We start from the raw sequence: 12,968 nt of genomic DNA, 5'->3' as shown, positions 1-12,968 counted from the left end.
CTAAAGCAAATGCACAGATGACAGCACCAACTCACATTTTACCTAGTAAAGCAGCAGTTTCATATGCTTGAAAAGAGTTCCAATAATGTATATCACCCCAATATAAAAGCTCAAGCCTTTTCAATAAGGCTATGAAAATTCCACAGATACATGTACGGTTTCTGCTCTAATGTGTTTATAAACTATAAATTTAGGTGTTTATTTTCCAGCTAATTAACCCCTCCCCCCTCTTGTACAAAACCGTAATGTAGTTTTTAGCCACAGCCATGGCAGTAACAGCTCTGACGCTCATACGAATTCTATGAGCGTCGGAGCTGTTACCGTCGCGGCCGACACTTTAAACTGTGTTACTGTTTTATAAAAAAGGGGAGGGAGTCTTCTTTTAAGGCACAAAAATTGGTGTTTATCATGTTTTTACACCACTGATGTTATTGTTGGGCACCTTTTCTGTCACATTTTATTTTTGCATCAAAGTTTTTGTTTAAAACTTAAAATAAAACACCTTAAATATCTGTCTCTATGTATATATTTTGTGTATGTGGCTTTTGTCTAGATGTTTACATTTTCTCAGCTGACTGGCTATTACAATCAAGTTCTTCAAAGCAATACTGCCAGAATCTCAGTATGCTGATTAATAGGAGAAAAACTATTTTCATGATATTAAATTTCAATACTTTATTTAATCCCATTATCTAGCTTATTTCTCTGCAATCTATCAGGTCTAAGTGCAGAATAAGGTAATTACAAACATACTCCTTTCATCAACGTACACAATCCATTCCATCCACCTGTGAACTCTGAAGCTATGGTTGAAGTCAGCCAAAAACAGAAAAGCGTGAGACAGTTAAAAGTAGCAGAAAGGAAGAAAACTGAGCAAGATAGTCATACACAGGCTATCACATAGGAATATAGAACAAGTAATAGACGTTAACTTTTACCTTTCAGAAATAGCAGTTGGAACACTTTTAGACAATGGATGCAAAGTTTCTTTCCTCACAGCAGACAATCCAACAGGCACTGAAGATGAAGGTTGCATTGAAGAGAAAACTGGCTGTGGAATATCCCTATATGATGAATCTGTGGAGAGCAAAATACATGTCAGGTGCCTTTTAGTAAATCTGATGAACTAGACACACCAGGCGATCGGCTTTCAGCCAAGCTCCTCATGGATAGTTTTGGGGCTGGCAGTACCGTGCAATGGTTTAAGCAGAATGCTATGTACCTTGGAAACAACAGTTCAGACCTCCAATCTATCCTCATCACACAGTCAATAACCTTTTACTGGATCATTTAACTTTTCTGTTAGCCCAGCTCATTTTAGGAAGGGATACAAAAACTATACATTTATAGCACTATATAAATACTATGTTATGCGGCACTCAAAATCAGCAGAAAATGTGAAAGAAATCATTAAAATGTGCCTCTTCTAAAATCTTATTCTATATTTAAGGCTGGTATGCTGACTACTTGTTATAAATTCCCAATAAAATCATTTTCCTAGTAATATTTAAAGGATTATTTTTCCTTAATGATGTCTATGAAAAATAATATTAAATCCTAATAATACAGTATTCCCCCGAAATTCGCGACGGTTGCGTACCAGGAGCATCCGCAAATTTTAAAAAAACCCGTGATAATTGGATGCGGTTGAGGAGCAGGGATCAGAGGCGGGAGAGGGCGGCTGCAGCTGGGAGTGCTGATGCGGGCAGTGGCGCTTGCGTCTTCGACCCGGGTCGGGACCACTGGTCTGACAAAGCGGATTGGGGGCCTTAGGATGCACACGGCGGTGTACCGGGTAGCAGAAGAGGCAGACAGTGGATATTTTTGCAGAGGGAATACCCCCCCCCCACACACAAACAACTGGAGCCGCAAACATTGAACCGTGAGTTTGTAGGGGAGTATTGTAAAAGGATTGTGACTTGTATAATGCTTTTTTGTAGCTTTACAACCACATTCAAAGCAGTTTACATATAGGTACTTCAAGCATTTTCCCTATCTGGCACGGTGAGCTAACAATCTATCTAATGTAATGGGCAGTGGAAGATTAAGTGAGTTGCCCAGGGTCACAACAGTCATGTTCAATATACAATAAGGGGCTGATCCTACCACCGTCTGGCAGGCAATCAAGATACATGTTATTTTTTAAAAAAAAGCTCCCCAAGGCAGGCTGCCTACACTGTATGCATTTGTCACAGGTCTAGGGAAACGCACAGAGACACCTAAGCTCGCCCAGGGCTGGGTGTGAGCATGGTTTCGCCCAGAAGTGGCCTTGGGCAAGTTTAAGTGTCTGTACACATCTCCCTAGAGCCACAACAGATGCCTGAAATATAAGGCTCCTTTTACAAAGCTGCGTTAGCGTTTCTAGCGCATGCACAAGATTAGCGCGTGCATGCCGAAAAATTACTGCCTCCTTAAAAGGAGGCGGTAGCAGCTAGCGTGCATGGCTAAAACCGCTAGTGCACCTTTGTAAAAGGAGCCCATAGGCTAGCAAAATGCTGACCTACATTTCAAAAATCTAAAAGTAGATGCGGCCAGCTCAGCTAATCGTGGCAAGGGAATCCCCAATCAGCTGAGCCGGCAGGCCTCCCCGAAACCGTGGCTTTGGGGAGTCCTGACAGCTCAGCTAATTGTGGAGAAAATGCCCCTGCTGTGATCAGCTGAGTGGCTACAGAAGTGGACCACCAACACCCACCCCAAAATCGGCAGGAGGGATGTTCACTTCCTCCTACCGCCAGCCCGCGATCTCCCAACAACCTCCTGAACCACCATCAACAGGAGGGATGCCCACTCCCTCCTGCCACAAACTACCCCTGAATCATGGACACCCCTACAACTGCCGACACCCCAAAAAACGCAAACATCTACCCTTAAACCCACCCCCCAACATTCCCCCTCCCCCCAAACCTTTTAAGTAAGGCCAGACGGACAGATGCCTACTACCTCTAGCCTGCAGGCTCGCCTCCTCCAAAATGACAGGCCCCAATGTTATTTTAGAGGAGTTTTTTTGAGATCTATGAATGAATAAGGGCATGCTGTTTGAAATGGGCTTGCTCATAACAGCAATGCTTATTATTATTACTGAGGTCTCTTTTTCTCCACTTTTTATGTGATCTGATAAGGGTTATTTCTACAGCAGAAGAGAGTATGTTTTGAGGTTATTATTGATGATTTCAATTACCCCAACATTGACTGGTTAAATGTTACATCAGCGAGTGCTAAGAAGGTAAAATTCCTAGATTTCATAAATGACTGCTTCTTGGAGCATCTGTTCCAGGAACCAACAGGTAGGGCAGCTATTTTACATTTGGTCCTTAGTGGAACGCAAGGCATAGTACAGGAGGAAACTGTATCGGGTCCTCTGGGAAATAGTGATCATAACATGATCAAATTTGAGCTGGTACCTGGAGTGACATTGCAAAAGAAATCTACAGTAGCGACATTTAATTTTCAAAAGGGTGACTATAATAAAATGAGGATAATGGTTAAAAAGAAGCTAAAAGGGTACCATCGTGGAAGCCCAGACCAGATGTATTCCATGTATTAACAAAGGTAGAAAGAAGAGGAAACGAGAGCCGGCATATTTAAAAGGTGAAGTGAAAGAGGTTATTAGAGCCAACAAAACCCCCATCCTTTAAAGCAGAGATTCTTAACCTGGAGTCCATGGATGGGTTTCAGTGGGGGTCATGAGGATCAGATAAAAATTAACATTTATATTCACTATACAACCCAGTACTATTGATTTTCCTTGTGTGAACTTTTTCACATGATTTTTCTCATGCATTACATCTCTCACCATCAATTTTGAATCAGGGTTTTCAGGACTTGTTTCTAACAAAACAAAAAGTCAAAATAGATTGGATTTCAAAGATGATATGCATGTCACCTTGTCAAAGACCACTCCACAGTTTCATATTCCTACTTAAAGCAAAGAACAACCTTATCATTGAAATAAAGTAGATAACAAGAGAGTAGATGTAATAGTAGTAGTAATGGTCGTAGAAAACATAGTAGTAGATCTGTTTTAATTTGCATAAGAGGAATGTATTTCATAATTGTAATGAATGGCCATTACTTTTTGCATTTAAAAAGGAGCGTTTTTCTTAGATTGTTTACTTTAAAGTTTAATAATACTTTGTGTATGTCATATATGTATGAGACAATCAAATCTCAATAAATAAAGTACATTATATTCATTGCGTGCAAAGTTGTGATTCTTAAAGGAGTTAAAGGTTAGGAATCACTGGTTTAAAGAAAGGAAAAAGGATACAAATGAAGAAAATAAGAACATAAGCACTGGCAAGTTAGATGCAAAGCATTGATAAAGAAAGCTAAGAAAGAATATGAAGAGAAACTTGTCAAAGAGGCAAAAGCTCGTAACTTTTTTTTTAGGCATATCAGAAGCAGAAAACCTGTGAGGGAATCCGTGGGACCATTGGATAATCAAGGAGCACAAGTGGTGCTCAAGAGGATAAGGCTAGAGCGGAGAGACTGAATGAATTCTTTGTTTCAGTCTTTACAGAAGACGATATAAGAGATCTACCTGAACAGGAAATGATTTTCAAGGGTGATGATGCGGAGGAACTGAAAGAAATTTCGATGACACTGGAAGATGTACTAAGCCAAATTGACAAGTTAAAAAATGATAATTCACTTGGACTGGATGGTATAAATCTCAGGGTACTAAAATAACTCAAACATGAAATTGCTGACCTGCTCTTAGTAATCTGTAACCTATTGCTAAAATCATCTGTAGTATTTGAAGATTGGAGGGTGGCCAATGTTATGCCGATTTTTAAAAAAGGTTCCGGGGAGATCTGGGAAATTACAGACCAGTAAGCCCGACTTCAGTGCTGGGCCAAATAGTGGAAACAATTATAAAAAAATAAAATTGTGGAACATGTAGATAGACATGATTTAATGGGACAGAGTCAGCATGGGTTCAGTCGAGCGAGATCTTGCCTCACCAATTTGCATGACTTCTTTGAAGGTTGAATAAATGTGTGGATAAAGGTGAGTTGGTTGATGTAGTGTTTCTAGGTTTTCAGAAAGCTTTTGACAAAGTTCCTCATGAGAGGCTCCTGTGGAAATTAAAGAGTCATGGGATAGGTGGCAAAGTTCAGTTGTGGATTAGGAATTGGTTATCGGATAGAAAACAGAGGGTAGGGTTAAATGGCCTTTTTTCTCAAAGAAGGAGAATAAATAGTGCTATTTAAATTATTTATAAATGATCTTGAAATTGGAATGATGAGCAAGGTGATTAAATTTGCAGATGACATTAAACTGTTCAAAGTTGTTAAAACACATGCAGAATGTGAAAACTTGCAGGCAGACCTTAGGAAATTGGAGGACTGGGTGTCTAAGTGAAAGACGAAATTTAATGTGGACAAATGCAAAGTAATGCACTTTGGGAAGAATAACCCAAATTATAGTTACCAGTTGCTAGGGTCCAGCTTGAGAGTTAGCACCCAAGAAGAAGATATGCGTGTCATTGTAGACAATACAACAAAGCTTTCTGCCCAATGTGCGGCATCGGCCAAAAAGGCAAACAAGAAGTTAAGAATTATTTTTAAAAGGATGGTTAGCAAGACTAACAATGTTATAATGCCTCTGTATCGCTCCATGGTGTGACCTCACTTGGAGTATTGCGTTCAATTCTGGTCGTCTTATCTCAAGAAAGATATAGCGGCACTAGAAAAGGTTCAAAGAAGAGCGACCAAAATGATAAAGGGGATAGAACTCCTCTCGTATGAGGAAAGACTAAAAAGGTTAGAGCTCTTCAGCTTGGAAAAGAGACAGCTGAGAGTTGATATGATGATGATATGATTGAAGCCTTCAAAATCCTGAACGGGTACAAGTTGATAGATTTTTTTTTACTCCATCAAAAATTACAAAAACTAGGGGGACACTCAATGAAGTTACAGGGAAATACTTTTAAAATGAATAGGAAGAAATTTTTTTTCACCCACAGAATAGTTAAGCTCTGGAATGTGTTGCCAGAGGTTGTGATAAGAGTGGATAGCGTAGCTAGTTTTAAGAAAGGACCATAGTCTGTAATTGAGACAGACATGGGGGAAGCCACTGCTTGCCTTGGTTCGGTAGCATGGAATGTTGCTGCTCTGAGTTTTCACCAGGTACTAGTGACCTGGATTGGCCACCATGAGGATGGGCTACTGGGCTAGATGAACCATTGGTCTGACCTGTTAAGGCTATTATGTTCTTAGACTAATGGTCCCATCTAGTCCAATATCCTGTTTCTAACCATGTCCAATCCTCAAATACCTGGCAGAAATCCAAATAGTAGCAACATTGCATGCTACTGATCCCAGGGCAAGCAGTGGGTTTTCCCCAAGTGTTACAGAAAGGTTTTTGAATCAATAACCCATAGATGTCCATTGCCACTATCAGATGCATATTATAAAATAAAAATATTAGAAATCTCATCTATTGCTCTTTCCTTAAATAGAAATGTAAATTGCCAACTATAAATCTGAGTATATAGGAGTTTTTTATGACACGGAAATCTTTTTAATTTGTTTATATATCTGAAACCATTTTCTTTCACATTTAAGACACTATTTGGTCTAGCCCCTAAATATATAACTGGTCTTTTCTCTTTCTCAACCAACAGACATAAGAGAAGCTCACACTTGAACTTTGTTTCCCCTCCAGTTAGAGGATGTAAACTTAAAAGACATCATCAACACCTTCTCTCACATCAGGCAGCACTATGGGGTAAAGATCTAGATCAATTGCTTACACCTACTACTTATGGGGAATTTAGGAAACGCCTAAAAACATATCTGTTCCTGAAGTATTTAGGCAGCTGACCTGTACAATTCTTACTCCAAAATAACTGTTAATCCATACCTGCTAATCACTAGTTCTTAACTCTTTTTATTCTACTCAAGTTGTACCATCTTTTAATTATTGTAAATTGCTTAGAACTTCACAGTCCTGCGGTATATAAACTATTATTATTATTATTATTATTATATTCTAGTTGTTTTCCTTCCTAGTCACATGCTCATTATATATTTTACTTGTTTTTATTTTCTTTTAACAGGTGTAAACCACTATAAAACAAGTTAATCTATTTATTTATTTAAATAAATAAATAATCTATTTACATATGTCAACACACTTACTTGTTAGAACAGCAGGTGATCGGTTCTTACTTTGGCATTTCTCTTGGACTTTCTGATACAGAAAAAGGAAAATTTCATGAACAAAAAAAACCAATATAATTTATAAATCGATAAAAGTTTACATCATTGCCCATGCTTTTGGACTGAACGGAATCACAAAACCAAATTATAGTCGTAGGTCAGTCATCATATGTGATGTTCTCCCCAGTAATTTTGAATAGGTGTACCAACCAGCTAATTTTACTGACCGCCTGGCTAACTTATCAGAAAATGTTATAATACTGTGCAGTACTCCCTCGCCCTCATCTGGCTAGTCCTTCATGGCAGCTGGCTGGCAAAAATTCATGGGGAAGACTGGATGAAAGCAAACAGCAAAATTCAAGGAACTGAAGATGTAGGTGAGAAATGATTTTCTAATGGGCAATATGTTTATGTGTATCGGTAAGTGGTTTTTAGGATGAGAGCAGCGCTACATACAATCTAGTAGCACTACAGAAATTATAAGTCGTAATAGTAGATCAAGACAAGCATTCTTACACCAAATGAAACCAGGCTTTGTTAGCATGAAAGCTAAAATAAATGTTAACAACTGTAAAATTATAGAAAAGAGTCCCAATAGTGTCACTGAGAGACAAAGTGTGGGGAGCAGCATCGGAGCTAGCAAATAACCAAGTACAATGCTGATGCAGTGTTTTTGTGCTTGCAAATCCCGATGAAGGATAATTCTCCAAAACTGAAGCTCCGTTGAACCGTTTATTGTGAAGCAACTTTCTTCTTATTTCTCGCCACATGCAGTTCCCATCGGGCTTGTCCGTCTCACCTTACTCTGGGAGCTTTGACATCTCACACTGAACCCCGATTGAGATAAGTGATTTTTTTTTTTCATGTTTGTGCAGTTCCTATGTTTGACTGATTGTGTTGGGGCAGCTTTGGAGCTATTATTATTTTGAGTAACCCTGGTGCTATTACACTTTTTAAACTGTATTACCGATGATCACACAATGAGGTTTCTATGATGGTGTGGTGTGTTGGATTAAAATATTGAACGAGTCATCATTTTATTTGATTTCACAATCCACACTGAGATCCTCATAATCACATTAATTATTAATTTTTTATTTTTTATTACTTGGTTATTTGTTAGCTCCAACGCTGCTCCCCACACTATTGGGACTTTTTTCTATAATTGATACTATATGTCCTAATTGATTTGGGTTTTGCTAATATTGATTGAACTATAAAAGGCAGGCAGCTTTATAGTTTCTTTCATTTAGCATGGCATTGACATCAAACTCTTTGATCTGCAGTTTTCCTTTTAGACTTTTTATTTAACCATTTTTCTCACATTCTCATGGTAGCCCTTTGAAAATTAAATGGAAATGCAGTCTATTTCCTTAGGGGCTGTTTTACTAAATATGATAAAATGCTTACTGTACAATGTGTTAATCTTCCCTCCACCCCCCACCCCCACACATGGAAGGTTTGGCATCTCCATCTTCCAGCTCTCCCCCACACGCATACATGGTCCAGCATCTTTTTCTCCCTTCCCTCCTCCCCCACCAGTCCTCCAAACTTCTTGACTGTAGTGTCAGCAGTCAAGGCAACCTGCCTCCAGTCAGCCCCAGAAGTCTCCCCTCTGCCATATACTGCCTACATGGAACCAGATGTTATGGCAGAGGGAAGGATTTTGGAGCGGGCTGTAGGCAGGCTGATGATGCAGATTGGCATGCAGGAACATTGGAGGACCACAGGGGAAGGTATGAAGAGAAGAAAAGGAGAGAAACACCAGACTGCGTGGGAGAGGGAGGGTGGAGGAGGAAGAGCAAGAGATACCAAAACCCATGAGAGGGGAGGGGTCAGGGAGGGAGAGCAAAGGGTACTGAACCATGCAAGGGGGATAGGGGAGGGCGGCTCAAATCCTGTACTCATGCTGACTTAATTCACTTCAAATTCCTCTTGACCTCCTTCCAGTCTGCTCTCTTACTTGCCAAACAAGACTGCTATACCCACCTGACTGACTCTCTCGGCTCCAACCTCGCCGTCTCTTTGCCTCACTGAGCTCCTTACTCAAAGTTCCTCCACCTCCAACCCCTCCTTCACTCTCCCTCCAGACTATGGCTGAGTACTTCTATTACAAGGTTCACAAAATTAACCTTGAGTTCTCAACCAAGCCACCTCCCCCAACCCACTCTTTCAATATCCCCCCCCCCCTTTGGCCCTCGTGACCTTCTCTTCCTTTCCTAAACCTTTCCTAAAATCGCCGAGGAGGAAACTGCTCATTTTCTTTCCTCCTCCAAACTCACCACTTGTTCCTCTGATCCCAGCCCCACTCATCTACCCATCTCTCCTACTGTCGTCCCCTCTATCTGCTATATCCTCAACCTATCACTCTCCACCGCAACAGTGTTCAATGCCTTTAAACATACCATCACTACACCACTCCTCAAAAAAAGCCTCACCAATCAGGAGCTGCGTGTTAAAGCAGCTTTTGATTGGTGAGGCCCGACTTTAGTACAGGAAGAGGCAGTCGGAGCATACCGCGAGTGATTTCCTTCACTCAACGGTACTCTGGCTGCCCTCTCCTGCCTCTCCGGTTGCCCTCAACTGTCTCCCCTGCTAAAAATTGTATTTGTGTTTTTTCAACATTTGCAGGAGTTCATGGAACAGAACCCCCGCGAATATCAGGGGAGTACTGTACTCTGATAAATCCTCCTCCATTGCCATTCCACTATTGGTCGGTGTACCTCTGTCCTGGGACCACTTCTTTTTTCCATCTAAACTTCTTCCCTTGATGTTTTAATCTCCTCCCATGGTTTTCAGTATCATCTTTATGCCGACAACTCACAGCTCTATCTCTCTACACCTGAAATCCTTACTGACATTCAGGCCCAGTCTCATCCTGCCTGTCTGACATCGCTACCTGGATGTTTCACTGCCATCTAAAACTAAACATAGCCATGACTGAGTTCCCCCCATTCTCTGTTTCTGGGGACAACGGCCTCATTCTCCCTATCTCGTCAGCTCACAACCTTGGGGTAATCTTTAATTCATCTTTTTCCCTCCCTTCACAAATTCAACAGACCGCCAAAACCTGTTGTTTCTTTTTCTACATCACTAAAATCTACCTCTTATTTTCTGAGTGCACTGCTAAGATTCTCATCCATACCCTCATCATTTCTCACCTAGATTACTGCAACCTGCTTCTCACTGGCCTTCCACTAAACCATCTCTCTCCCCTTCAATCTGTTCAGAACTCTGCTGAATTCCTCATGTTCCTCCAATGTCGCTATGCCCACACTATGGCTCTCCTCAAGTCACTTCATTGGCTCCCTCTCTGTTTCTGCATACAGTTCAAATTATTCTTATTGATCTACAAGTGTATTTATTCCACGGCTCCTCAATATATGTCTTCTCTCATCTCTCCCTATACTCCTCCCTGGGAGCTCCGCACATCGGGTAAGTCTCTCTTATCTGTACTCTTCTCTATGGCCAACTCCAGGTTCAGTCCCTTCTATTTTGCTGCACCTTATGCCTGGAACAAACAACCTGACTTGGTATGTCAAGGTCTCAGTGGTGTTCCTAGGGGGGGGGCGGGGGGGGCGGGCCGCCCCGGGTACCAGCCCTAAGGGGGTGTTCCCGGCCTTGCCGTTCAGTCCCCCGCCACCCCCGAAGGACCGTTCGCCCCCCTGGCCTCCCCGCACCACCTATGAACAGCCGCAGCAGGATAGCGAAGTCAGCGTCAGCGATCCCTGCGCTGCTTCCTGCGCCGCGATCCCGCCCCTCCCCTGACGTCAGAGGAGGGGCGGGACCGTGGCGCAGGAAGCAGCGCAGGGATCGCTGACGCTGACTTCGCTATCCTGCTGCGGCTGTTCATAGGTGGTGCGGGGAGGCCAGGGGGGCGAACGGTCCTTCGGGGTGGGTCGGGGCATCAGGCCTTCAGGGTGGGGCGGGCGGGCAGGCAAGCAGGCTTTCAAGGGGGAGGGGGTGACAGGCAGGCATCCTTCAAGGGGGGACAGGCCTTCGGGGGGGGGGGGGGTGCAGACCTTCAAAAAAAAAAATTTTTTTTTACATGGGGGGGGTGCAGACCTTCAAAAAAAAAAAAAAAATTTTTTTTACATGGGGGGGGGGGGGGGGGGTGTCAAAAAATGATGCGCCCCGGGTGCCACATACCCTAGGTACGCCACTGCAAGGTCTGTCTCTGGCAATATTCAAATCCAAGCTCAAAGCCCACTCTTTGGAAGCTGCTTTCAATTACTAACTCCAACCCATCTGCTAAGCACCCATATCTGTCTTATCAGTCCCTCTGTAATTCCCCACCTGAAAACTGTGTATAGATATACCTTTTTATCCAGTTTATCAGTTATAACCAAGAGGGGGGCTGAAAAGTTCTCAGCCCAACCAAGTTGCATCACATATTCACCCTAAGTTGAGCACACTTGGCACATCGTGTCTGAAGTTTCTGTAACCCTTCCAAAAATACTATGATGTCTGGTCACTGTAATACTGCACTGCTGCTGCAATCACCTCCAAATCACTCTTTTTAAGGTTTGAGAACAGAAAATAGTCAGATGGAGCCAGATCTGGTGCACAGGGTGAATGGTCTATGCACTGAAACCCCAACTGTGTCAAAACATGCATCATTTTGCCAACTTTGTGAGCAAAAAAGAAAACTCCTTTCCACAGCTTCCCTCTCCTTTTTTCTTTTGATGCCACCTTTAATTGGCACAGCAAGTTACAGTAGTATTCTACATTAACTATTTCACCCCTTGGAAGATAGTCAGTCATTACTTATTTATTTATTTTGATTTTTATCCCATCCTCCCAGAGCTCTGAACGGCTTACAAGCAAACATTCACAGTGGAGGTATATTTGGACAGTACAGATTATAAAGTAGTTCAAGTACAGGGATTATATAGTAATTTAAGTACAGATTAAGAATGGACTATATAGTAATTTAAGTAGAGGTTCAGGATGGAGGAGGGAGGGGAGAAGGAAGGGGGAGTTTAAGGGGTAGATCGCAGTTGTAATTTTAGTTGAATAGGAGGGTCTTTACCGCTTTCCGGAAGGTCATCAATGAGTTCTGTGATCTGATTTGCGGGGGGGGGGGGGGGAGTTGGTTCCAGAGTTGGGAGATGAAGTGGCTGTAGGAGCGTTTGTAGGTGGTTTCTGATAGGAGAGACCTTCCTGAGGGGATGCATAGGCGTTTCTCCATTTCCAAAGCGGAGGGGGCGGGTGGGAGTGTACAATACCTTCCTGATCCCAAAACACTTTGGCCATGACTTTTCCTACTGACTTTTGGGTCTTTAATTTCCTTGGCCTTGGAGAACCTGAGTGCCACCATTGCATGAACATAAGAATTGCCATACTGGGACAGACCAAAGGTCCATCAAGCTCAGTATCCTGTTTCGAACAGTGGCCAATCCAGGTCCCAAGTACTTAGCTAATACATTTTCAGCTTAATTCCATCCTAATTAGAACTTTGAAGTACTTTTTCTTACTTTACCTTTGTACATGGAAGTGCTGAATCCTTGCAGTTTTTATGCACATTTCCATTACAATCTGAAAGCAAAATAATTTCACAGCATGACGACTACAAAAGTATAGTATTTTACATTAATTATTTTCATTTGACAATTTTCTTTACACAGAAGCCTTTCACAGTGGTGAACAGTAAAACAGTTTGCATAATATAAACTAAACCAATTTCATGAAATTTAAGAAAGGGTTGAAAATGTATTTTTTTCTTTTCCCATTAGCGTTTCCCAAGGCCTAGTGCACGCTGATTTAGGTGGAACAAACAGTGGTTGTTGCTTTGTGGCTTAT

The 12,968-nt window shown here is 41.8% G+C and overlaps 1 protein-coding gene across 7 annotated transcripts in view; it reads right to left on the bottom strand.

Moving 5' to 3' along the window:
* Positions 1–12,968, bottom strand: part of ARHGEF28 (Rho guanine nucleotide exchange factor 28) — a 524,944-nt gene that overhangs the window by 131,680 nt on the left and 380,296 nt on the right. For all 7 annotated transcript variants that reach the window (XM_033929274.1, XM_033929277.1, XM_033929278.1 and 4 more), the window contains 3 exons: positions 12,649–12,704; positions 7,146–7,197; positions 939–1,077 (listed from right to left, as the gene is read on the bottom strand). In XM_033929274.1, coding sequence (XP_033785165.1) covers positions 939–1,077; positions 7,146–7,197; positions 12,649–12,704 — 247 coding nt within the window. The remainder of the gene's footprint in view (positions 1–938; positions 1,078–7,145; positions 7,198–12,648; positions 12,705–12,968) is intronic.

The sequence above is a fragment of the Geotrypetes seraphini genome, chromosome 1 (assembly GCF_902459505.1).
Source record: "Geotrypetes seraphini chromosome 1, aGeoSer1.1, whole genome shotgun sequence".
NCBI classification, from domain to species: Eukaryota; Metazoa; Chordata; class Amphibia; order Gymnophiona; family Dermophiidae; genus Geotrypetes; species Geotrypetes seraphini.
Note: the sequence above shows the minus strand (reverse complement) of the source record. Positions and strands in the feature narration are given on the sequence as shown.